General features: G+C 33.6%; 4 protein-coding genes across 4 annotated transcripts in view; 1 reads left to right on the top strand and 3 right to left on the bottom strand.

Annotated features, from left to right (window-relative positions):
* LOC105176814 lies at positions 2–13,950 on the top strand. Its single transcript, XM_011099728.2, has 15 exons — positions 2–369; positions 2,096–2,208; positions 3,289–3,338; positions 3,908–4,141; positions 4,337–4,489; positions 5,270–5,365; positions 5,479–5,499; positions 7,174–7,287; positions 9,915–9,946; positions 11,474–11,574; positions 11,666–11,738; positions 11,923–11,954; positions 12,777–12,867; positions 13,127–13,238; positions 13,324–13,950. The coding sequence occupies exons 1-15, from the start codon at positions 80–82 to the stop codon at positions 13,636–13,638; spliced, it is 1,827 nt and encodes a 608-aa protein (XP_011098030.1). The 5' UTR covers positions 2–79; the 3' UTR covers positions 13,639–13,950.
* Positions 14,796–18,845, bottom strand: LOC105176813 (heavy metal-associated isoprenylated plant protein 28). Its single transcript, XM_011099727.2, has 3 exons — positions 18,772–18,845; positions 17,591–17,672; positions 14,796–15,240 (listed from the first exon to the last, which is right to left on the bottom strand). The coding sequence occupies exons 1-3, from the start codon at positions 18,775–18,777 to the stop codon at positions 14,879–14,881; spliced, it is 450 nt and encodes a 149-aa protein (XP_011098029.1). The 5' UTR covers positions 18,778–18,845; the 3' UTR covers positions 14,796–14,878.
* On the bottom strand, positions 21,448–26,259 carry LOC105176812 (ribosomal RNA small subunit methyltransferase B). Its single transcript, XM_020698881.1, has 9 exons — positions 25,981–26,259; positions 25,525–25,669; positions 25,017–25,107; positions 24,534–24,731; positions 24,198–24,436; positions 23,922–24,053; positions 22,997–23,064; positions 22,835–22,896; positions 21,448–21,995 (listed from the first exon to the last, which is right to left on the bottom strand). Exons 1-9 carry the CDS (start codon positions 26,106–26,108, stop codon positions 21,862–21,864), a joined length of 1,197 nt encoding a protein of 398 aa, XP_020554540.1. The 5' UTR covers positions 26,109–26,259; the 3' UTR covers positions 21,448–21,861.
* The window catches only part of LOC105176811 (50S ribosomal protein L1), a 10,652-nt gene continuing 9,942 nt past the window's right edge, over positions 27,291–28,000 (bottom strand). The window contains exon 10 of the mRNA XM_011099724.2: positions 27,291–27,554. Coding sequence (XP_011098026.1) covers positions 27,477–27,554 — 78 coding nt within the window. The 3' untranslated portion in view covers positions 27,291–27,476. The remainder of the gene's footprint in view (positions 27,555–28,000) is intronic.

Genomic DNA, 28,000 nt, shown 5'->3' with positions numbered 1-28,000 from the left:
TTCAACCGCCGTTGCCGCCCAAAAACCTCCCCGCCACCGCACGACAACCCGCAAACCACCAATTCACAGCCGTGAAAACATGGCCTTGAGTACCATCTCCAAGCTCAGCAATGTGAATACCTCGGCTGTAACCTCGACAAGATCCCGCTACCCTAACTCTAGCACTCGCAAAAGAAGTGCACCTGCTAGAATCCGGACTGCGTCAGAGCGGTCAAGCGGCGGCGGAATGGTGGCGGACTTCGAGGAGGGAGAGCCCGAAAGACCCAGATGGACCGGAGAAACGGCGCTTTCTCGACTCGTGGGTTCGCTCATTTCCTTCAAACCTCTGTATTCTGTTCTCAAACTTGGTGCTAGACAAGTTTTGATCAGGTAAATTTCTAAGCATTCTCAAGCAATTTTTGCGTTCCCTTTTTGTTTTTTTTTTGGGATAATCACATGCTCGTCGGATGAGGTTTGGCGTAATTATATATATACGCCCTATGATTTAGAAAACTATATATACTATTTTTGAGGTTTGCTCACTCAATTAGTTAAACTTATCGAATTTGATGAATTCAATAAAAAAAATTGAAAAAGATTTAATCAATGACTTATTAATGATTTATGGTAGATCAAATAATTTTTTTTAGGATCAAATTATACTTTAGACATCTTCACATGGTAATACATGTAGCGAAATATATCTTCACTATTACCTTTGTCTTTTTAATTCGAGCATATATATTTTAATTTCTATCGTTTATGCCAATCAAAATATTTTATTTTCATGTAGTATAATTATATATTTGGAGTTATTATTTGTTGCAGTTGCTATTGAAATTAAACTATAAGATGGTATTTATTTTATTAACTATGTATTATAAAATGTCTTTATTACATTGATATATACATATAAAATTGCTAATTTAGTGTAATATTGAATCAATTATGATTAAATGAAATATTTATGCATGACAAAATAATTTATATTTTTGTAGCTAATAATATGAAATAAACGTTTCATCAAAAAATTAAGAAAAATACAAACTTTCCTCCTAAATCAAAGGTTTTGTAGGAAAATCAAGAAAATGGGAGTCTTTTAAAGGAAACTAGGTAATTTCGAAAGTGCCATCTATTTTCATTTCGATAAACTCGAAAATGAAAAAAATTTCACAGTTTTGATGGAAACATATGAAAATTTTAAACCATGGTACCCATAATGTATATACTTCATCAAGTTCATCCATGTTTTCATTTTGCACGCATATGCAAAGAAATTGCATGCAGCCACATCAACCTATGTGGCTCAACTGGTGCTTTATCGTTGACATGTTATTCTGAAAGATAAGTTACATGGACTTCCTCTGAGATTAGGCTTAATTACACAAGTACCCCTTATTTTTTGTGAACTTATAGGCACACCCCCGAGGGGTGTTAAGTGTAATGTAACTCAAGGGGTGGTTGTGTAAAATTTCACAACTGAATAGGGGGTCTATTTATAACTACAACTGCAACGTCTAGGGTGTGTGTAATTTTGCAGAGGGAGGGGGTGTTTGTAATTAGGCTTAACCTTAGGAGTTGTCAATATAATTTAGTGCTCGCTAAACTTATTGAAAGGATTCTAAAAGTTTTCTATTTTGTAAGATACTTTCAAGCTTATATGATAGCTTTCAAGTGTTCTGATAGAATAAGTCCAGAAGACACTTTAATTAATGTGGTCAAAGTTAAGTATAAGTTTAAAGGGTTTGGATTTTATTTGCTTTTCTGGTAAAAAATTACTAAAAATTTTAGTGGGAGCTTATATGCTTCTCTCTTAGAAAGATTTAACAAATATTTTAGGACATTTTATAAGTTTACCAACATCTTTTTAAAAGTCTTGAAGCTCACACCAAACATGTTAAGGGATTCAATATCTCACAAAAGGTAAGCGTTATTGAGTTGAATCACGTAAACCTGTGTTGATTTTACTCCTTTGTGATTTTGCTCATTTTTTCAATTTTTTCATGAGATGTTCTTGGTAATCTGAAGTGTGATTGTTTAGATTATTCAAGATTTTGATTCTTTGCATTGTTGGATTCATAATATATGAACTTTTTTGGGATTTGTATTTGGACAGTACAGCTGAGAAAGGAAACATTCCTTGGAGGGATATGACTAAGGAGATTTTGGAGTCAGACGTATACAGCGAGAAGGATGCTATTGAGGATCCATCAATTGTTTATCCTGATTGTAATTGCCTCAATCCTATGAATGTTGTGCCTTTCATGCATGCCTTTGCCTATGTTTACTAACTTGTCTGATTTCTCTGATGCAAGCAGTCTAGTTTATTCAAGAACAATTATTGCTTCTACTGAATAACTACCTGAGACTAGACATGTTCTTGAAATTCAGCTTATCTTTTATGCACGTTCAACTTTTTCAAAGATTCACCAAGGAATTTTCTTCAAAAGGAGATATTGGTAGAAGAATAGAAATACACATAGTTGATGCTTGATGATGATAAATGTCGATTATCAAATTCAGTTAAGTCATTGTAGAACTAGGAAGCATCAACCCTACTTCAGTCAATATATACAGATTTTTTAGAATATTGGATACCCCTCTTTGATCCTCCATGGAGAATGTTGCAGGTCTAAGGTATACATTCCTTTCCTGGGACTAAAGAATTCCAGTATGTAAATGGACACTGACAGTTACCATGGTGCTCTGTGCTTTGCTATTCATAGATCAAGCAGTAGACGAGTTTCTTGTTGATAAGTAAGTCTACTGATATAGATTTTAAAGGGCAGAATATTGCTAAAAAATTTGGATGAACTGTTTGAATAGCCAAATACCCGTGTAATACTTGTCCATTTTTTGCAAAATACATTGATGTTTTAAATCTCTTATAGACAATTGATAAGGGATACTTGTCTCATTTATGAAATTCTGGCAGTTCCAATGCTTCATTTGAGCCTCTTTTCAGAAATTCTTGGATGGAAGCAACAGTACTTGAGAAGCTTGTAACAGCTGATGCATATAGCTCCTGTGGCAAATAGCTTTTTGTCTCTCTGTGAGGAATTTCACAGAGAATTTCTGTCTGAAAATTTGAATTTGGTTACATTTCCATTGTTTGAATAATCATGTGCATTGCTAAGAAGTAATCTTTAAATTAGAGTATCAAGGTTACGGCTGAGGTGCACAATGTTGAGTATTCAATATTTTTCTTAGATTTCACTTGGAAGAACAAGTATGTCTGAAATGGGAAGAACATGCATCGCTAGTTGGCATTGTGAAGGAATTTTATCCATTTGCTTCTCTTTTGTGCAGATTATCTCAATCCTTTCCATGCATATGATGAGGGAAACCTTTCTTGGCTGGTAATTGATCTAGAAATTTCCTCTTACAAAATTGATCTTTTTGTTTCCATTTGCTCGACTCAGTAGATTCTTTTCTTGTATTTCCTTTCTTGGCTAGTATTTGATGTACGACATTTCCTCTGACAACATTGGTCTTTTTGCTTCCTGTTGCTATGGAGTCAATTGTTTCTTTTCTTGTATTAGTGAATTTGCAGCCTACAAATCTGCCTATGAAATATTCTGATAAATTTGTTTGAATCCAATGAGCTTAATTCTGACCAAGAAGTTGTTGGATTATTGAAATCTTTGTACGGCTTGTATAATGCTTCATTTCCTGGTTCCAATATGTTTTGGGATTGGATGGAAGTCTTCACTTAATTATTTTGATTTAGTAAGAATCCAGTGATAAATTTAAGGCAAAATGCAATCTTTTAATCCATAACTTTGATACAGGTGCATATGCATAAACCTGTACATATCTCGCTCTTACCTTTTGATTACAAACAACAACCATAGTCAAAATGAGTGAATCTTATTCAGAATTTAAACATTAATAAGCAATGATTTCTGGAGCTACTTCTCTATAACAGGCTGCAGCAGAAGCAGAGGCCGCAACTATGTCTATAGCAAAACGGGCTATACCTTCTGCTTCATCGGTTGATGAAGCAAACCAGATAGTTCGGGGCAATTGGCTTCAAGCAATTGAAAGCCATCACCAGAAATATTCAGGAAATTCCACAATTAGAGAAATTCTAGATATTGGATGCTCTGTTGGTGTAAGCACAAGATTTCTTGCTGACAAATTCCCCTCAGCAAAAGTCACGGTATGTTTAGATGTTTCCAGTTATTCAAGAATATTATGTTTTCTGTAGCTATGTCTGTGCAGGAAATAGTATGATTTAACTAAATAGAGAGCTTGATAAGTATAATCTTACATATAAATTAAAATGGATGCTTATTAATCTGTGGGCCTGTTCATATTTGCCTACGTATTAATTTTTACTTGGCATAATCTGCAGGGACTGGATTTATCTCCTTACTTCCTTGCTGTTGCTCAATATAAGGATAATAAAATAAACCAGGGAACAGAACCAATAAGGTGGATCCATGCAAATGGCGAAAATACGGGCTTGCCTTCAAAATCGTTCGACCTTGTTTCAATTGCTTATGTGGTATATCTCATTTTCTGATAGACATACCTCTCCACCAGCATAATGAGCCACTGATACTGCATTCATCTTATCTGGAGTAGCATTTTTTATTGTCAATTTTCAGTTAGAAATCGAATTCATAAGAAGATTTGAACTGTTTTAACAAAATAATTGTAAAATTATGCTTCTTATTGTCGAATTTAAGATTAAAGCATGTGCTAACATTCCTAATTCTTCTTAATACTTTGCCCCTGCACTGCCCATCTGGAAGGAAGTAGAAGCAATTTGCCCTGTGAGTTAGCACATATTTCTCATTATAAGGGACTTGCATTTTCTGCAAGTAGCAAACATGAGATCAAAACTCCCTTCAAAAGTACCATAATATTCCATGATTGAAAAACCATCCTGCACTATGGCTATATATATGAACTCCGCCCGGATGATCAAAAGAGGAAAGAAGGGATTTACTAATGATCAAGTTTTCACAAGTAGCGTGAACCATCTAAGACATACGAACTTACTCCATAATCTTTTATTGTTGTGACTTTGTAATAATGAGGTTGAGGAAATAAACTGTTTAGTCTATATTTCTGTAAACCTGCTAATTTAGTTATCGCAGGCTGCATAAAGTGAATATATGAGAAGTTTTCAAACTCAAATCTTGATTCGAGTAGTTAAAACCTGAACAGTTAAAGAAAAATAGAACTGTTACGAGTCTATCCTACTTCATGCACAAATAGACTATTTATTGGTCGTTGGAGCTTGTAATGCATATTTGTCGTTACTACCTTGAGAACTCAGTTTCATGAGTGCCCTGAAAGAGCAATCAAGAATATGGTGAAGGAAGCATTCCGTCTGCTTAGACCAGGAGGCACTTTTGCTGTCACAGACAATTCGGTAACTAGACTGGAATCATAATTCTCTCGAGTAAATTTAAATCGTATGTCAGTAATTAGAGGGCTTGCAGGTTGAGTATTGCTCACGTACTTCTCTTTTTGTTGTTTTTGCAGCCAAAATCAAAGATTCTTCAGGTAACACTTCTTCTGACTTTTCCTTGTTCTTTATGACTTAGTTTTTGTCCATACTAGTCAGCTTCCGGGGAAGCAAAAAGTAAGTTCTGTTGAGACAGGTTTATGACTCCTTATTCTATATGTTATAAAGAATCATATGCATGTTTAGATTCAACACCTTTCTACCAAGATTCATCTTTTTGGAAAGAACAAGTGTCAAATTCACTGCTCTTTTGAAAATTTATTGCTATGAAATTATGTTTGCCTTTCTTTTCACACATGTTGCAACGAAAAGTGTATCCAGATTTGAGATGATGACCCCATCTTATTCAGTTTCTTGGTTCCCTGTCATCGACGAGCTTTAACAATTCTGTTACCGTTCTGAGTCCCCTTCGGCAGACTTGTAAGCAACTTAAGGCTGTTTTCTTTATTCATGTTTTAGGAACTATCTCCGGTGCTATTCACATTGATGAAGAGCACAGAACCTTTTCTGGACGAATACTACCTGACTGATCTGGAAGGAACACTGCAGCAAGTAGGCTTTGTCAATGTGCAGTCAGCATTGACAGATCCTAGACACAAAACCGTTACTGCTACTGTGCCCAACTAATTGTGTTTCTTTACATTCTCTTCTTCTGGACTGTCTGCTGGGAATTTGAATACATCACAAGTTTTAACATTAATATTTGAGAAAAATGCAAAATCATATTTTTTAAAATAGTCTATTCGGTGTCATACAATGGGGGAATAAGGCAGAGTTGATACCATAGTTTACTAAAGTTTGCAATTTTAGTACCTTTGTTTCTGGGTTGGCAATTTTACCTTACCATATCTTTTGATAATATCATTTTGAATCCTTTAAGTTTGATTTTCTCGCGAATTTAATCCCATGATTTGGAAAATAGTATCAGAACCCAACTACATAGGTTATCCAATTGGTCTATAGGCGTCTGTGATAATGTTAAAACGTCGTTTAACGTAAACGATAAATACAACAGACACATATCCCAAGAATGTCTACTTACCATATCCACAAGGACAGTATAACTTTTAATAAAAACTACTGAATAATTCTCAAAATTACCAATCTAATTTGCTTTCTTATCACATATTCCTACAACCCCGACCACTAATTTAAACTACTCCTAGAAGCGTGAATTTGGTGTCATATTTTTGCAAAACTACCTTTGAATAGTCTTTTTTGTTTATTATTTTTCTCTTTTCAACGTAAGGTCGTTATGTTTTTTTTTATATCAACAATTATTCATCAAAACTAATATTTATATGAATTTATTATTTATATATATTAAGTATTTTCATTGTCATTGAGAATTGAATAATAAAATTCGTGAAAATATTTTAGTTTCAGTAATTTTAAAAAATTAGACACGCGCATAACATTATTTACTAAAATAAAATATTAAAAAAATAGTTTAGTATGGTCAACAATTTAAAATTGAATTAAATGTAAAATATATGCAAAGTAATACCAAACATTAAAGCACCTACAGACTACAAAGACCGAAAAATAAATCTAATACACCAAACAAATTACATATGCGAGATTGCTGTTCAGATCAACGAGAATTGCTTGCTTGCAGCTCTCTACTACTTCGTGAATTGTTTCCGCCGGAATTTCCAATTCAACTACATCAAAACAATTCAATTATTCTTCTGATTGAGTTGATTAATTAGGCGGATCGTATGGAGAAAGAAAATAAATCAGAAGAAAACGCAGGAGGAGAAGAAGAAGTAGAAGAAGCACTTGAGCTGGTTCTGTTTCATGTTTCTGAATGCTATGTTTACTTGGTAAATTTCCTTTTCTACTCCCCATAACTCTTTTCTTTCTCGCTTGTGCATATGTAAATGTAGATAGAATTATGTTTTTCCCCCCTAAATGAAAGGGTTTTTTGGGAAGTTATGTTATAATTCATTTGAGTTTTCAATTATGAACTTGGACTATTTTGTTGTCTGGTGATTTCGTCGTCCGGTTTTGGGTTCTTTTATTTTTCAATTGAATGAGGTTTAAGCTTTATAGTATTATGGGAATATGGTGAAAAATTGCTAGGTACTGGCATAACTGGTACATGAAATATTTTCCTTCAGGAGCTCAAGGCATTGCTCCGCAAATGGCTGCCTAATAATCTATGTAATTGAAGACAAAGCTGACTAGGAGGTTGGAAAAGGGGAAAAAGAAAAGACAAGTAGTGTCCATTGGGACAGGAAGCAATGCTGAAACTGGTTTGGGAATAGTTTTAATTTCATATTGGGTGTTTCCGGGTGTGAATTCCTTTCATGAAGTCGAATTACTGAGAGAGACTAGTCATTAGCTTCATATAAATTTCGGGGCTGCTCGTTTGGGGGGTATTGCAATTTGGTGAAAGCATATACTTTGCTTGTAAGTCCAGTAATGTGTTCTTTGGAACTGCTAGCATTTTAGAATCAAGCAACAGCCATAATTAGCAGGTATGAAACCTCATCCATTGTGATTAATCTTTTAAATAAGTTTACATTCTAATGCTATTAGGCTGTCTCATAAGAGGAGTACTCCCATAACACTGAACAAATGCTTTTGACCAAAATTATTAACATAGATCCTGCCTCGCATGCTTCTACCAATCCATCCATTGATCTGGATGCATAGTTTGCTGAATTATTCTATAATTCCAAGTACGCTGTACAGACGATGACTGTTTTTTTTTAATCTTCAATTGCCTTAATATTGCCATTTGAACCATATTCCCAGCAAAATGCTCTGAAATTCCATTGGATAGCTTGACAATGGAATTTCAGAATTACTGAGCAGCAGTTTTGGTTTTTTCTTTAGCATAATGGCATTACTTTAAGCTACAATGGGATAGCCTTTCCAATTGGATCACATAAGAAGCAAACAGATAGAGAAGATGGAGAAGTATTTTGAATTTTGATATTTCAGTTTATGAAGATTATATGACCTGCTGCTGAAGATCATAAATGTTGCCTAACTTCAAAGTTGATGTGCTTTCTCAGGGTTAACATACATGAAAAAGGTTATTATCTCTTCCCCCTTAAGCATGGGGAGCTGATCAATATTTTTTCTCTTTTAGAATATAATCATCTAATGAGAAAACAGATGTATGAATAACAAGCCAATAATTGTAACCAGGCTTCTGTCCGGAAACATCTAAAAATAGGATTAGGCTGCATTCAATCCAAATTTGGTGAGTTGTTTAAAGATATTGAAGTTTTGAGTGAACAAGCTTTTACTTTGTTAAAATCAGGTTGAGATACCTGAATGAATTTCCAACCTTAACTTTAAACTATCTTTAAGGTGAAGAAATTAGTGTAGACTGGTATCTTAGAATCCATATTGATACCAGAAAGAAAAAAAGAATGTTTTTCATTTTGATATTAAAGAGAATCTCATTAATAATAAAGAGAGGTTACAAGGAAGAATGAAAAAATTCCTCAAAAGCACATGAAAAAGTCGAATCAAATCACTTGCCGATCTCTCAGCAAGTCCAAAAGGTAGAACCCTAAAAGACCCTTGCACCAATGAGATGCAGGTGTAACTTTTTGCCAAATGCAACTATTAGTTGCCCAATTGTCCTTAATGACATGTGCATTCCTTCCTACGAAAATATACTAATCCATAGCAAAGACAACGAATTTCAAGGATATTCTTTGATAACTCAAAAGGGTTCCCTTGAAGTGCCTTTGCAACTGGTAAATGCAGAAAAAGATGAACTTGATACTTCTCCTGATCTTTTAAACAAGACAGACCTTTGTTGGCCTAATGTCCTATAAGTTCTCCTCAGTTGTAGCAAATTATTGGTGTTTGCCTCTCATGAATGAATGAAATGACCAACGAAAGGAAGAAAAATATATTCACTGGAGAATTATTTTAAGCTTTGTGAAGGAAAGAATAAGATAATTTTATGACCTGGTCATATGAAAGATTCAAACACCTTAAGTTTTGGGTATAAAAAAATGATTCTTGTTGTTGTCAAATTCAATTTTGGTTGCAGATAATGTGTACCTGGGTCTGTTCTTTTCTTTCTTTCTGAATTGAGCTCCTCTAGGTTAGACAAGATCCGTACAATTTTAAGTTCTTATAGAAAACATCCTGGCACAAACTAGCTGCAACTAAAGTAACTCTACAAACATTAACTCCTAAGTTAGAATGTCGCTGCGGGTGCTTTTCCTCTTTTCCATTCTGTAGGTAATCATAAAAATCGCACCTCCAGAATTGGTGGCAAGAATTCAAAGTATTAATGGCATGTAACGTAATTGTATCGCATGATAGATCTAATAACTTCACCATAGGCTCCTGATGAACGATCTAAATTCAGCTGAATCTTTATTTGATAATTGAAGTGTACTCTTAGGATTGCTCTGTTGCTTTGAAAGTTCCTTGGATATCAATCTAATGTTTCAACCTTACAAAAATCTTGCAGATACCTCCACGGAAAACTGCAGCTTCTTACAGGTTTTTCTCTGCTACATTCAAATTCTGAAAACAAGACAAGTTTCATGATGTGAAGTTGCAAATCCTGTATCTTTGTCTGCTCATTCTTGCTTGTCGCTATAATCACCAAATCTCAATAACATTCTGTCTTGTTTTTGTGGGCTCTACACAAGTAACCTCTTCCACCCTTACTGTTGTGTCTATAAATGCATTCTAGAAAACAAGTAGATTTAGTGCGGGATGGTATCTGCATCCTAACAGCGAATACCTATATTTGGAATCACAAATCTTTGAGAAGGTTTTGATCAATAAAATTTTAGGGATAGTTACACTAACAATGCTCCGCGAATAGTCAAAATACTCAATTTACCCCTCTACTATGATTTATTACACTAAACTACCTTAAATTGTCACATGTGTAACACTGCCCTCCCATCAGGGCTTCCCGGGCTGCAAAATGCTGGTATCACAAAAAATCAATGAAAATCCAATTTTGCTTTTGGACTTTTGGTTAACACTTTGACAACTTCTTTCGGACAAGTATACCTCTATGTATGAGATGGTATACGTTATATTCTTACATAATTTAGGGGGTCAAAATGTAATAATTTCTCAAGTTTGAGATTCCAGCTAACTTACTTGATAATTTAAGAAATATATGTTTTTTATTCAGCGGAAATGTGATAAAATTGTACTTTTATTTACAAGATTTTGATTCAGACTCTTGTATATTAAGAAAAGATTAGTTACTAATTTATGATTTTAAAAATCTAATAATTCTTTTGGCATTTTATTTTTCTCTTCAAATTTTTTATAAATTAAAAATTTATTGAACTATAATTAGATAAATAATGCTTAAATATCAACATATGTTTAGTTTTTATATTCTTTTTCATTTTTGTTCTTTCCATAGTCATCTTCTTCAATCTTACTCATTATCCAACATCAGTTCTGTCTCAAACTTAGTGTCCTGTGTGGGTGTGTCTTAGATAAGGAATTGGAAATTGGGCCTAGAAAAGTTAAAGGGAAAATGAAGATAAGACAAGAAACCCACCATTTCCCAGACCCAATTTTCTGTTGTGTTGGTTGGATGTGTGTGTATGTGTGTGTGTTGCAGAGTGTCTGTGTTGCGTATACAAGTACATATATATACACACTATATAAATACATATGCACATTATATAATATATGTATATATCTATACAAATATAAAAAGCAAAATATACAAAAACAGTTTAGATTGGAAATTTTAAACAAAGGTAAAAAATCCTCGTAATCACCTCAGTTTGAATTATTTCTTTTCCTTTTTTGGACGTCACTGAAGGGGCATAAATCCTTTTTCTTTTCCCAGCCACTTTTGGACAAACAAGGGTCCGGTAGTAGATGGGTAGTTTGCTTATTTTGACTGTTCTTAAGTGGGTGTTAGTGTAATCATCCCAAAATAAGACCAGATCACTAGAAAAACTTACTATACTTGGTGCAAGCTTCAATTCTCAGGAATCATTTTCTAGGTTCAATGAAGCAAAAGTTAATATTTCCTTCTTGTAGGGCTGATGAGTGGAATGTCAACAAATGGGCATGGGAAGGCACTCTCAAAGTTGTGACTAAAGGAGAAGAATGCATTATTCGATTAGAGGATAAAAAAACAGGTAGCTTCTTTCTACATGGTTGATATAAGCATTTGCTCAGTTTTGTCATATTCATCTATATTCTGTATCTTAATTGTTATTATCTGAATAGGTGAATTGTACGCTCGGGCATTTCTGCGAGAGGGGGAACCACATCCAGTGGAGCCTGTGATTGATAGCAGCAGGTCTGAATATTGATTTCAAATTGATATGTCCTGACTTGGAGGACCATTGTGTAGTTTAATACGCCGTGTTTTATCTGTGTGACTTCTATTGAGGTTACTATATATACTCATAGACTTTACCTTGTATTGTTATTTATATCTCATCTGTTCTCTAACCTTTTCTTTGAATTTTATGCTTTTGCAGATACTTTGTTCTACGGGTAGAAGAGAATATTGGTATTTAAGCTGCTTCTCCTTTTAAATGATTTAGTTACCAGTTCTGTTTCTCTCGTTTTATTGACTTGTTGAAACAATACATGGTTAGAAATGGTCTGGAAGTATTTACATTATCTAAAGTGCGGCCTGTATTTATTTAAATATTTTTTTACTTCCCCACCCTTGCATATGCGCTTAAGTAAATAATGTGCATGACAATCATATGAGTTACAAATTAGAGCCTGAATGTTAAAAAAAGGTCTTCTTTCTGGAATTCTGAACATATAGCTATCAATATGCTTATAGATTTCACAACCATGGACTAAGTATTGATAACTAGTACGTAAATATTGTGCTAAGGTATGCCAAATTACTTGTTGTGGATAGAGAAAGCAATGCCTCTTATCCAATCATTAACCAATATTATGTTACCAACTCAAGTTTGATTGAAATTTCCAGTATAGTGCTTCTTAACCTGTTATAGTAAATGATTGGCACTGATGTTAGCAGAAAGTGAAAACTAAACAGCAGATATTTTCTGCACACCAATGGAATTTATTCACAACAGGTGGTTTATATATTTAGATTCATTTACCTAAAACTCAGATGATCCAATTGGACTGGGTGTGTCAGAAGTAGATCCTTGTATGTACATAAATAAATTATGATATCATATCAATAGAGAAACTCCACCTATTGTTAGTTTAGCAACATCTTTTTCCAGGCACAGATATGGCACGCTTCATTATTACATTCCCCTTGTTTTACGCATCGGCATTTCTATTACTTGTTTCTTAGCTATTGATTGATAAATGGCAATGGTACTGATTTCCATGCATTCAGGCGGCCGCCTTCGGCATGCTTTCATTGGGATAGGGTTTCGAGAAAGAACTGAAGCTTATGACTTCCAAGCTGCCCTTCATGACCATATGAAGTACTTTCCCTGTCCTTATTCTTGTTATCATTTTCCCTTACTTTTCGAGTTGTATTTTCATTTGTATATTATTGGGGGTTTAGTTACTGCTTTGAAAGGTTTCATTGGGGGCTTAGATCTGCTAGGTGCAGGCATTAGTCTGTAGTGTAGACTCAGTTTCTGGTTGAGTTGCTGTTCAGAGTTCAATTAGTTCAACTTTGTATCTCCTGATGGACCTGCTAGTAAGACACTGGTTTAATATCCAAATTCGACTCTGAAGGTACCTAAATAAGAAGAAAACTGCTGAAGAGATGGAGCAACACTTCCAAAAGACTTCTTCAGTTGATTACAGTTTAAAAGATGGGGAGACGTTGGTGCTTCAATTAAAGAATGTAAGTCCTTTCAGTCATTTTTTGAATCGACGAAAGTTGTACATGCATCTTCAGCTTCCATTTGATTCTTTTTGGTGTGCTACAGAAAGGTGGCGGCGGCGTAAAATCCAAGTTTTTTGAGCAAGGTTTGAATAATCTTCATTTGGATGATAAAAGTAGAAAAACAGAAAGCACATTAGGTATCAAACTGCCTCCGCCTCCGCCTCCGCCTGCACCGCTCTCACCTGTTGCTGAAAAGTCTCCCTCGGAATTCCCCACAAAATGTAGCCCAGACAGATGTTCAGAAGTCAAGGCATTGAAATCAGAAAAAGATCAACCAAAAGAATCAGAGTCAGCTGAAAACAAAAGTTCACTAGATATACCAGAAGATGATTTTGGGGATTTTCAAGCAGCTGGATGATGTGGTGTTAAGAGTGAATTTGCTTGCACTTAACAATTACGTTGCGTTTCATGTGTGTTTAAATTGGTCTGGTTTATGTATAAGATGCATTCACATGGTTTCTAGCGCAATCATCATCGTATATTTCACATCTGGCTGAGTTAACTTCTGCAAAGAATTATCTCAGGTTTCATTCTCTCTTTGACATCAATTGTGCTGGGCTGAATGTATCCATAATGTCAATGGGCAGATGTTCACAATCTCTCTTGCTCGTTATACCTGCCTTAAAGTTTCATACAAGTGTCGTATGGGAATTATATTTGTTACGGGAAATGGCTGCTTAGACCTCAAATTAGGTTCATCAGAATGGCAGGCACTTGAATTTTAGCTTTCCATCAGATTGAATTCAACAATCTTTTCTGGCGTTACCAGCTTGTTTTAGTGCTGAATACAGATGCCAAGTAATGAAGAGAAACCAAATACGCATTGTGGTTTTAGTTGGACTCTGGTTGGACTTGGGATGTTCGTTGCATCTCTTTTTTCTGAAATTTGGTATAATTATATATAATTTTTTTGTGATTTGAAAAACTACATTTAGTATTTTGAAGTTTGTTTTTGTTTAACAAATAAGTTTCCCAGTTAGTCAAAACTTAACGCCAGCCTCAATTTTTTAACGAAATTCCCCTTTGGTCCTGAAATAAAAAAAAAAAATCCACATTTTGAACTAAATGTGCGAATTGACCTGAGTGTGGGACTAAAAAATTAGAAACATGTCCACTTATAGGACCAAAATTGTAATTTACCCTAATATATATATAGAATCATTAGGATGGAGGGGCATTATATTATAATATGCCACCTTTTTTTATTTTTATTAAATTATTAACGGAAGGAGTACGTGTATCCGTTAAAGTTCAACATTGACAGAAATTACAATTTTTTTGAATTTGTGGGACTAAATTTATTGAATTATAAACTAATAAAATCAAAATTATAAATAAAATAAGTTATGAGACATAAATTATAATTTTTTCTAATTTTTACTCTTCCACTCTGACATGCCGCCATATACTTGAAATCAAAGTAAACGAAAAAGAGAGAGAGAAAGAGAGTATAGTGATGGAAAGAATCGAAATCGCCAAATATCAAAGAATTACATAAATATTTAACAATACAAGAACCAAAAATATATTTATTCATTATTATTTGTGAGAGCAGTGAAGAATGCATGCATTTGTTGGAGCATTAGAAACATAACTTACTACATTATAAAACAAGCATTAGGGTTTTCATCACTGAACGTATCGCCCATTCGGTTCCCATAACTCCCAGCGCCGTAGTACGTGGGGGCACCGACGTGGCTGTCGTAGCCGGTAGTAGGTGAGTTGTAGCACGACGCCGCCGGCTGGGCTGCATAGTAAGTGGAAGGGCCGCCGTAGTTGTTCTGGTAGTGGTAGTGGTGGCCGGTGAAATTATGGCTTCTCGTCTGAGGATTGTAAGGGAATTGCCACAACTCAGCCCTTCTTCCTGTTCTTCTAACTGTTTTCAGAACTTTCTTCTGATCAGCCCATCCTGTTACTGTCACCTTCTGCAGCCCCATGTCTATATCCACTTCCTCCACACCTGAGTTTACATCCAAAGAATAATGCTTAATCTTGTCCATTTTTATATATAAAGTTTGTCGGCTTAAATGTATTTTTCGTCTCGTAATTTAATTAGATCATTTGTCATTTTCGTTCTTTAATTTTTCAGGGTGGCATTTTAATCCTGCAATTTTAAAATTTTTGTGATGTTTTAGTCCTTTTGTTCGCCGGAGATCATCTGAACTCTGGTGGAAAAAGTAGGAAAATCACAAAAATTAAAAAGATTCACGACTAATGCTATCCTAGCACAAAGTAAAATGGAGATGATGTTCAACTTATAAGTATATAATATGAGAAAATCGTAAGAAATCGAACTAAATGAAAACATTTGCGACCAAAAATACAATTTTCTCCAATTTAATTGATAGGAGGTGCATTGTGATATTGAAACTGGTGTTATGTGTTTACTAGTCAATTTGGGCGTAAATTATATTACACGTCAGTGATTTATAGATGATGAGGTGACAGTCCAGTTTTGTATAGATAAGTCAAACATGTACAAGGACAAAATTAAATGTCCATTTCATCATATAATGTCAATTTAATTGGATCATAGGCAAATAACATATAATTTTACTGTCAAATTAGCTGAAAAATAATAAAATTTAAAATTATAAAACTAAATTATTATGCAGAACCAAAATATCATCCATTAAATTATAGGATTAAAAATATTTTGTTTCCACATTATGATTATGTAAATATATATTAATATATAGCATATGTTGTTTTCATAAAGATAATGATTGAGACCATCAATTAATAGATATAAATTACTGTGTTTTAAGAATTTAGACGAAAATTTTCTTGTGTTAAAAGAAATAAATAAAAATATCTTCTTAAAATAATGCACGCTCTCCTTTCACTAGTTATATATGTTTAATGGCGTTAAAACTTTTACTGAATTGTCCATTATATCCTTTTTAGAATACCCATTAATTTTCAATAATTAAAAAATAAACGGCCTAAATTTTAAATAATTTAAAATATATTTTTTTATTTATATATATAGACTATATATGAATATTTTATACATTATACATATAGACGTCGACAATCTGCGGGCGACGTTGTCCAAGCAGAAAGGGGCGACTTCTCCACCGCCCCCTTCAATTGTCGGCCCCTGATCTAAGCTTCGGTGGCCCCATTGCACAGATTCGCGAGCTGCTACCGGCGGGGGGCAAAAAAATATTATTTTTAATAAGTAAAACAGTTTATTTTTTAAAAAATAGAAATAATTTTTATAGATTGCAATTGTATTTTTCATTTAAATATTATTTATAATAACTTAAAAAAATTGATATAACTTTTATGTAATATGATATTTAATTAGTATTTTCTATAAATAAATATAGTTTATTGAGATAAATTTAAACTAATAATAAATTAATTTTATTAATAATCTATAATTCTATTGTATATAATTTATATTTTTATAAATATTTAAATTAGAAGAATGAATTTTAGTATATTAATTTTTGTATTGTGATTTTTCAATTTAAAATGTGAACTTTAAAACATTGTTCTATTTTTTAAAGTAATTAATATATTCCACAAATAAATATAATTTATTAAAGCATATTTAAACTAAATTATATTTTAAATTAATCAAATATACAATTTACTAAACTAATTTAAATCAACAAAATATAATTTATTAAAATATATTTAAATATAAAAAAAAAAGAACAAATTGAACATTTTCGTATATAAAATTACCCCAAAAATGATTAAAAACATAATGTAATCATTTCTTATACCACAAGGACAACTTTATAATTTAGAGGGTGTTGGGCTAAATTTGTTTAAAATATCTTATAAAATATATATGTTAAAGCTTATAAGTTGTTTTGTCTTATTTAAAAAAATAAGTTCATTAAATATTTGAATAAAAATAAGATTATGGAGCTTATAAGATATTAATAATGATAGATTTATAATTAATTTGAAAGAATTTGTCAAAATTTTAATTAGAAGAAATTGACAACTTATTACTCTTTTTTTTTTTTTTTTTGAAGGAGCTTATAATCACGTGTACATCTTACTTTTAGGCCTTATAATTAGAATTATTTCCTAAAAAATATACCAAATACTTTGTAATATCTTATAAGCTCTCGAACATCTTATAAGATGTTTTAAAAAATTTATAAGTTCACCAAAACACCCTCTTAATCTAACTTCATGAATCGTATACCATAAATCCACATAAACATGTTGAGGAAAAACTTAGATTTGACCAGATTAAATCAGATAAAAATATATATACACACTAATTGAGGGTTAAATGCAATTTAACCTCATGTGATATAAGAAATTGAAGGTGTACGTACCTTTGCAATTGTGGAGAGCTTGTTTAATTTTGCTTTCACATCCGGGGCAATCCATATGCACGCGCATTTCTGTGATCTGAGACTGTAAAATTTGTTGTTTAATTAACAATGGGTGCATAGCAATTTACTTCTCTATGATATTGAAAATGAGTACATTACTCTCCTATAAAAAAAAATATAGCAATTTATCTCCCTATACTTTTTAAAATGAAGCAATTTACCTCTTTATACAGGAAGGTAAATTGCTTCATTTTAAAAATTATAGGGAGGTAACTTATCGTATGTTAAAATATATAGGGAGGTAAATCTCTATTTGTTTTTTCATAATGAGGTAATTTGCCTATTTGCAATATCACAAGGGAGTTGCTTGCATTTTTTCCAATTAACAATAGACGTAATGATAATAACCAACCCAAATCTATATTACAATTTCAAAGATTTGAAAATTTTCAATAGTACTAATATTGGTAATTATGTACAAAAACAAGTGAAAATTTGATACGTACACATTTCATTATTTTTACAAAAACTTGTATATGTTTCTTATAAGACTATAACCATGCTCATAAAAACGGGTTTAATTGCGTTTCTAGTCCTGTAATTATAGTCATATAGTATTTTAGTCCAGTAAATTATTAGGACGGCAAGATGGTCTTTTACCTTTTCTAATTTAGTGATTTTTGGACAAAATTGCAGAACTTTTCTAGATTAGCCGGAAAGTTGCATGTACCTGTCACTGGCCAGTTAAAAATTCGAGAAATGCATTTTATTGGCTGAGTTTTGCTAACGTGGCAAGTTATGACACACATCCCATTTTCTTTTTCTTTCTAACATCAACCACCACGAAAAATTCTAATTCAGAACAACAAGCTTGGCCGAATCAATCAATCACAGATCAAGTGTGACACACTTGCCACGTCAATAAAAATCAACAAATAAGATGGAGGACCATTTGCTCAACTTTTTACCAACACATGACAGATATATACTACTTTTTAGCCAATTTTGTGCCCAAATCTCTAAATTAAAAAAGATGAAGGACCATTTTATAACTCTAACAAATTAGGGGTCTAAATTTCTGTAAAACAAACACAAAAAATGTGGAAAAGTCTGTATAAAAGAGACAAGTGATATATATATATATATATATATATTTAGAGAGAGAGAGAGAGAGAGATTACCGTCATATTGGTAGAGGTTGTTGATGATGATGAGCTTAGGTTCTTTACAAAATGAATGGCAAAATGACAAAGAAAGGAAGCAACTGTTGAATCTTATTCCTTGTGTATATGTATATATAGAATTTAAGTAACGTTACTCGCCACCGACCTCTCCCATGTCTTCCGCCAGAGTTCACTCAAATAAAATCAGTTTAAAACCAATTTCTTCATTTTTCTCTTTCAGGATCGACACTTTTGGTTCTGTAACTTATTCTATTTGTCTATTATTTCTTGTTCTGATGAATTAAGTTCGAATATGTCGTATTTGGTCCCTTTTTGACTAGTTTAAGCATGTATTAACAATTTTAGTCCACTTCACACTGTAATAGATCTCATTTTCTGTCTTGTAACTATGAGTCGTTAGGACCAAAACTGTCGATACATGACCAAACTTATCTTTACATGTTCTATTAGTATTCCGATCATGTTGCACTCCAGTTAATTACCACATTTAATTTATGGTAAATTACAACGACCTTTCTCGAAATTTGGCATAATCACGAATATTATCTTTTTGTTTCAAAAATTACAAATGTCCACTTGATTTTAACGGTTATATAATAATTAGCTCAATTCATTAGGTTTTCATCAATTTTTTGTGGTGAACTAACTAAAAATTTCCTTGTAGATTAAGAATTCTAATTTGATTTATTTTTAAAATTTTCTAATTTTTTTAATGGACTAATTTTATAAATTTTTTTTAGTTTTCAATTTTTTTTTCATCCACCCCATCTAATTTTTTTTACAAATATTTAAATTTTTGCAAAAAAAATAAAAAAAATACAATAAGGACAAAGTTGATAATTCCATACCTCAATCCAAGAATTACATAATTTCATCAAACATCAGGAGATATTTATAAATTTTCAAACAAATGAGAAAGTTTTCGTAATTATACCAAATTTTAAAAAATATCGTTGCAATTTACCCTTTAATTTATCACTCGGGTGAAAATTAGGTCCTTCTTGGCATATTGTTATAAGTCAAATGTTAAATAATTTATCATAATCGATAGGGTTATATATTAATTATCAACAAAAAAGCATAAATACCCTTCTTACCAAAGGATAATACCAGTTATGCCACAAGATCCGCGCCCCTCGTGTTCAAGCCAGGTCGCTCTATAATTTACATTTATTATACTTCATTTATGGTAAAATATATTTATTACATTTCCCAATATTAAATATTTCAGTTTGAATTATTCAATCTCGATTTCGAACTAATTTAAATATCGAAAAATTTTAGTTAAAGACTTTCCAATAAATCTAATGAATAGTGCTTCACATCTCATTTAAAATAAATACCCTTAAAAGGACCTCAACGTCGAACCCGGATCAATAATGCTTCTTCTCTATGCAAAAAGAAGAGCGTTATGCTTTTAGTACATGGAAAGCGAACGACTGAAAGAGTTGAAAAAATGCATGTGGATGGCGAATCAAACGGATCATGTCCTCTCCGACTCCTCCATTTGTTGCTTCAATTATTACAGAATATAATTATTTTAGTTATAATTAATGGGCGAATTGCAATTTAGGCTGAACAAGAGAAGAAAAAGAATTAATTTACTCGTTTCGAACTAAAATTGTAGAGTGGAATCACAAAAATCGAGAGGTATTCATGATGATTTAACTAATTTGAATTATTAAAAAGAATTATTACGTACTTTTTAAAATAAATTGATTGTGTATATTTTTTAAACCACATTTAATTAAAAACTTATATATAAGACATACGTGTTTATTTTTATATTTTATCTTTATTTTCTTCAAACTAAATATTTTAGATTATGAGAAATTGGTATATATAATAAAAAATATATTATATATAGTCTTGTCGGTGTCGTGTTGTGTCCCAATATTTTTATATTTTTCGTGTTGTTCGTGTATGTGTCGTATCACTCAAGGATACAACATATGATGCATTGACATTGACACAATTTTTTTTCAATCTTATTCCCGCCTTCCCTATTTCAATCTTTTAAAACGTAGATGCATTATAAGATACAACATTCCCATGGAGGTGGAGGACATATGGGATCTCCTAAAGCAGCATGAATACTCTCCATAGATCTATATTCAGAAGAAGCAAGACAAGATGAGCCCAGCAAGACAAGATGAGCCCAGTTAAGAACTTACTAGAACAACAGAAAGAACTTACTAATTCTAAGTTCGTCAAGCATCGGTGCAAACCGACTGCAACAACAATAAGATGGGTTCATGCACCAATATTCAAACTGCCCATACTATCCATGTAGAGGATGTCGACTCATTCTGGGGGAAGACAAACAAGTGATCTATAACTGAAGGCATTAGCTTGAATTCATCGGTACTTCTCAGATGAGCAAAAACGCAGATGCATATTCTAAAAAGAATGGGAAATTGAATGGAACTTAACTCATTAGTGAATGGAACAGGGGGAAAGTAACATTATTCCATATAAATTACCATCTACAAAAGTGAACTGGTATACATATTGGCATAAATATTCGATTATAACATCAAACATTTGAATTAAATATTATGTTTCCTTGTAATTTTGAGTAGTTGGATAGATATATAGTTTAGGGTAAAAAAACAAGTAATCAGCTATGATGTTTCTTATCTTACAAAATAATGTAAGAGGAAACAATACAACTACAAACCTGATAATGCGACAGAAATCATACTTCGCATGATGGGCTCATTTCATTCCATGCGCTTGGATAGCCGCTCCAGGACTGTGACAATTTGCATTATGCATACTGTGTATCACTGCATGGCATCATTATGTGCACACTTGATGACTCATAAACCTACTCAGTGAATTACTACCTAAGAGAGTGGATTCTATAGACACTCAATTCAAAGAGACTGAAGGTATTCTTTTCTTGAGAAACTATCAGCATAGGATAACCCTCAGTTTTGATTCTGGCAGCAAAGAGCTTCGTTGAGTCTCCCAGAGATTTTTACAAACTAGCTGTCTCTAGACCAATGTAACAGAAGGCTTTCTTTAATAACCTATCAAGACCACCTTCAAAAGGACAAATTCAGTCTGCTAATGTAACAATGATCAAATGTCCAACTTTGTGAACTTGGCAACAAAAAGCCCACTTGTAGATGATGTAAGTGGATCAAACCGTAAAGTCTTTGGTATTCTTGCTTGCCTACAGGGCCAATTCTTGGCAGCTTCTATCTCCAGCAACTCTGCAAAAACGGCATGATGTGAATAACACAGTGCCTCAGGCCATACAGAAAACCATTGCATGAGCTCCTGGTGATGTACTTCAACTCATAAGAATGCCAATGTCTAAACAAAAAATAAATAAAAAAAATTGGGACACTGGAAACATTTGCAAGTGTTTAAGAAAAATTTTCAGATTTTGGCTAAAAAAAACACTAAAGTATAATGTTTGATAAACTAACTTCTGATAGTGAACTTCTGACAATTACTTTTCACGAAAACTGAAGGCAAAGTTCAAAGATGCTTCTGGTTGCAGTGGGCTTCTTGTAAATAAGTCTTACTTTGTTTTGCACATTTTTGCCCTCAGTATTATTGCCACATTCCAGAAAATGCTATTCAGTACTCAAGGGGAAACTAGCCTTCTGATAATTAATTTGTCATTAAAAGCCAATTTTACCAAACACTTCTACTTTCACTTTTTCCAACTTTCCACTGTTTGTTGCAAATACTTCAACTTTTGATTCTATTGCAAATTCTAAGTTTTCTATATTTTATCACTTCTTAGAAGCTTTTGCAAACACTCTATGTTCAAAAGAATCCCTCTGTTATTTTTGTTTCAAAATGTACAGAAAGAGATATCTGAAGCATGGGGGTCCGGGGACATCGGAGAGAGCCTGTCAACATGGTTGTTGCAGTTCCCTCACTCCTCAACCAGGCCTGAAACTCAGTATTACATAATATGGAGTTTTAGAAGCTTGTGTGCTTATTTGCATCAGTCAGAATATGGGTCGGACACTAGCGATGGATTAGGAACAACAAAAATAGTTAAAATGAGACCAGCCATTGTAAAGACAACACATACCAGCTGATACATGTCGTGAAAGGAACTGCTCTACTATATCTTCATTCTGAGCAACTGTCAAACTACATCAGAGGATAAACATAAACACAAAGGTAGAAAGTAATTTATATGAAAGAACAATGAATGACTGTTTGCATTTCAGGAAATTCTGAAGTAAGCCACCTGCAGGTGCTATAGACAAGACATCCCCCAGCTTTGAGTAATCTGAATCCATTGGTGAGCAACTTTAACTGCAACAGGACCTTCTTTTAGTGAATGAAAGTACAAAAACTGATTGTGAAAAAACAAAAAAGAAGGAAAGAAATGTGGACCAAAAATCCAAAATCCAATCCACCAAGAAATTCTTGGACCCAGGCCCAACCCACCCCAGATCCAGGACCCACAGGGTTTGACCTGACAGAGACCCAGTTTAAAAATTTTCCAAATATTAAATATGTTACTTATATATACATTCAAAATACAAATTACTAATATCATTATTTTAATTTAAAAAAACAGTAATTTTATGTATTAAATGTAAGTATAAATATACACACTTTTTCGTACATGTATAAATATACTTCATATAAGTATACAGGGTATTTTAAACTCAGGTCCAGGTCGTTTGGATCCAAAACACCAAGAGCGGAGACCCCCCACCCCAAGGCCTGGTTATGGTTTTATAACCCACCCGACAAAGGGCGGTGCGGGTCTCGATTAGTCTGACATAAATGACTCGGGTTCTTTTATCAGATATATTAGAATACTATGAATGATTATGGAGAACTGGGAGGTCCTATCTTTAGATAATTTGCAGAACAAATTATTATATGACCAAGTAAAAACTGAAAAGCCTTAAAAAGGAAACACAATGTCCCGCTGTAACATGATTAAACTTGTGCTTCGCCAAGTAACTTGGAGTTCGCGGAACCAGTAAGGAAAAATGAGATGATATAATTTTACCAAAATCATATGTAATCTTCTAGATCGTAGGCAAACTAGCATCTAATCTTGTGTTTCAAAGTCATTAAACTATACCAAATAATAATCACAACCACCAAGTTACCTTGGAATAAAGTTTAAACAAGTTAGAAGCAGATATTTGTACCTGAAGAACAGTCAAGGCATCAGTCCTCTCAGCATCCAGTACACGGCGTGAAAGTGTTGTCCAGCCCCATTGTTCAAACTTCTGAATGTGTTTAATTGAACCATCGTGTGTGCATTCTGCATCCACAAGAACCTGAACTAAATTTCAACAAGCAGGCAATCTTTTAGCAGAGAAGACATGATATAAAAGGACATGACGCGATACTAAAAGTTAGAATTGGAAGAATAGAAAGAAAATCACCGAAACACGAGCCGACTGATAAAAACTACCATATACCTTGTCATAGCCAAATTGCGAAATCTCAATGTCATCAAAGGTTTGGAACACGTCGTGTTTGCTCAAACCAACCACCCCAGAGTGACGACCATAGAATATAAGTTCTGGATCCTGAACTTGTCTGGACATCATAGAATCAATATATTCCATAGCTTTAGCCATCCTTTTCCGTTCTTTCCATGGTCTCCTAGGAGTCCACTCCTTGTATATCTCCAAATTTTTTTCCATTTCAGCATTGCCTGTTGAAGAATGACTCCTTTAGTATGGGGTATGACCATACGGTACAACCACACTTTTAAAAATTAAACTCCGTGAAGTCTTTCCCAGATTCATTACATGATTTAGAGTTAGATTCGACCCTGACTGGAATAAGGGAGAATGTTGTTCCATCCGCAACAAAAAGACGACATCGGTCACCAAGAGCATATTTCTGCAGCATTGTTCTAGAAGCTGCTAACCTATGTCTAGCAACATCTACACCAGTTACAGAACCTGAACAGCCAAGAAGGTCCAATATCATACAAAGTTTAGCACCTGCAAAACAGATAAGACTCTTAAATGGAAGAGGCCATATAGTTAATCAGATCAGTGATGAAGAGAACCTTGAGAGATTATGTACATAGATATGCATGCACGCACGCATATACAAAAAAAACAAAGCACACTTGACAGTGAGATGTCGGGAAACATGAGTGCACACTCACACACACAGAGCAATTGCCAATAATTTCAGAAACCAAGATATACATAAACATGAAATTTAATTGTAATGGGTGGAATAAGTTTGAAACATGATAGCGGTATGAAAGGATCACGAACCAGGAGCTGCACAGAGGTCAAGAACATGATCTCCCTGAGAAATATCCAAAGCAACAACAGCAGCTCCTGAAGCTGCATCTATGCCATATATCTACGGCATTGAGTCAAGTTAAGTGACAAAAACCTTTCTGCAAAACATTTTGTCTAAACATATGAAGTATCAAAGACAATATTTGGAAACAAGGGCAGGGTCCGCGGGGAAATGGTGAGACACACGCTAGATACATAAAACAGAAAAAACAAGGCAAAAACATGAATAAAATATAATAACTATAAAAAAAGAAGACATAGGCTGCATTTGAACCAAGGGTTTTAGAACTGTTTTCCTTTATCCCAAATAATACAACTTTTGGCTATATGTTCATTTCTTTTCCGTTTTCTTTGCTTTAGGAAAACTGAGATGCATGCCAACGTATCTGCCAATCATGGAAACAGAAGCTGAACAAATTGCAGTTTTGCATAGCAATCCGATTTCCAAGTATCAAGAATTAGAATTCTCATTTGTCACCTTTCCTTCTTGATAGGCTTTCGTGCTGGCTATTCGAACTTCAGGCAGAAGATAGTAGAAGTTGGGCAACCAACTCACTTCGTTAAGCTTACATTTAATCTCTGCTTCAATTTCCGGAAGCTGGGCTTCAGACCCTGGTTTTAACCTTCAAGAAAAGAACAGAAAAAACACACATGATGACAATCTTTCACATAATAAAATATTCATCTCCGCAAACTCCAAATTGTCATAATGCTCTCATTTCAGTTCGCTTACAACGTCAGGAAAAGGTACAGGGCCGAACATTTTTCAGCTCTGTGAGTTCAGATATACGCACTTGTAGATGCTCAAATTATCAGAAACCAAACTTGTACCGATTTATTATAGTAGAAAAACTTTAGTGCACAGAAATTCAGAAGTGCTGCAAGTACGCGAGCGCGCACACCAGAAATAAAATGTTAGCCAGAAGAGGGGCACCTAATATAACGAGGAGTAGAGTGAGAAGCAACATAAATTGAAGGATCCAAGCCGTTTTGATTGAGAAAATGCAGAAAGTCTTCCGGCAGTGGTAATTCGGAGGAAGTTTCAACCACCTCGTTATCCATAGCTCAAAGCAGATGACATCAAGAACAGAGAACACTAAAGAGATGAAAATTTTCCGTCAGAAGTAGGAGCCGGCGGAAGACGGCGGAGTGGGGGCTTATACGGGGGAATTGTATGCGCTATGTCGGTATTAGAACCTTTTCCCTTAAAGCCCAAATCACCGTGGGAATAATTATTTTTTAATAGGGAGTAATTTATTTATTTATAATATCATAATAAGATAATTATATTTAATTCTTAATATAAGTATTAGTCATTATAGTATGCGTCTCTCCACGTATATAATAAATAATTTTTTATATTTTAAATATATTATAAATAAAAATATAAATATAAATATATAAACTAATATCAAAAATTATTTTGATACATGAGTTTTATCATTATTTATCATTTTTAATTTTTTTTTTTTGGGAAAGAGGTAATTTTCGTTAAGTAAATAAAATAAGAAATATTTTGCAATAAATAAGTTTGATCGAACCAAAAAAATCATACAACAAGTGTAATTTGTCACTTTTTCTGAATTGTACATCATTCACACAACTAGTGTATTGCATTATCATATAATTGGTTTAGATTTGACCGAGCCAATTTTGGGCTAGAATTTCGGCTAAAATGCCTTTTACCCCCTCCCCCCGTGTTTTGTTAAAATAACTAAAAATCCCTCTATTTTTTAAGTAAGTTAAAAACCTCTTGTGTTTTGTAAAACTCAACAAAAAGCACTTGTTTCGTTAATTTGGGGGTATTTTTTAGCGCTTTTGACTAAAATTTCCTCACGGTGTTTATAAATTTTCACATGTATATTTTTTACTTGTTTTAAGTGATTTTTTTTGCATTTTTATCTATCTGGCAGTCCCTAAGTAGATCATCCATTGTTCTGGATGCCCATGGTACAGACTTAATTTCATGTGTGATTACAAGTTGGAGTCCCAACCAATGCGCCCACATTTCTGCTTTATTGTTTCAAGTAATGCCGAGTCGACTTGAGAAGCCGATAATGTTCTCCAATCACTCCACCAATCCCTGCTAAGCCTGAGTTAGCCTTTGCGGCACCATCGACATTTAGTTTATGCCAAGGCTCTGAGGTATACTCCCCATTTTAAGTGTGTTTCTATAAATTGTAGTTTTCTGTGTTGTGTTTGTAAATAAGCTATGTCAAGTTAACTATGTCAAAAAGCTTCATCTTGGAGTGGTGAACTTCTTCATAATCAGCACTCAGAAAACTGCCTTCCTTTCATGACAACAGGCATTTATCTAGTTTTATGCATATAAGACTGTTATGGCCATCCTTGCAGTTCAAAGAGAATAATAGAGCAGCATTAGGTACAACAAAAGATTCAGTTAAATTGGATCTATGTCGATTCAGATTGTTATCGCAGCTGCAATCTGTTGTAGCGGTCTGCAGCCATTGACAACGATTGTACTGAAATAGGGAATGACGGCCCCATCTGCATATTTTCACAACATATTGCATTAGAAATGGTTAAAGTGATGGATTGAACAAAAAAGAAAAGATTGAATACCAGCAACTACGAATAGGAGAAGTCCTCATATGTAAAAGAGAAGAATTCGCATGCCAACCATGGAAGGAATAAATTGGAAAATTGTGGGAGATAAATTTGCTGTGAAACCAAAACATTCACAGCAAGCTATTTATGAAAGCAGTGAAAGAAACTGGTGAATAACATACAGAAACACAAGTCATGCAACAGCTCAGTGAACCTTCCAAAGCAAACATAAATCCCATTCCTATAGATGAGATTATGAAAGAAACCTTGTTAGGTTTCGGGTGTATGTAAAGAAGCATAGGCTTAAAATTTCAAGTGCTCTCAAGAAACCACGATCAGGTCAATCAGTGGCATATTATCTACCAGTGCAAGTATAAACTTTGAGT

The sequence above is a fragment of the Sesamum indicum genome, linkage group LG14 (genome assembly GCF_000512975.1).
Source record: "Sesamum indicum cultivar Zhongzhi No. 13 linkage group LG14, S_indicum_v1.0, whole genome shotgun sequence".
NCBI classification, from domain to species: Eukaryota; Viridiplantae; Streptophyta; class Magnoliopsida; order Lamiales; family Pedaliaceae; genus Sesamum; species Sesamum indicum.
Note: the sequence above shows the minus strand (reverse complement) of the source record. Positions and strands in the feature narration are given on the sequence as shown.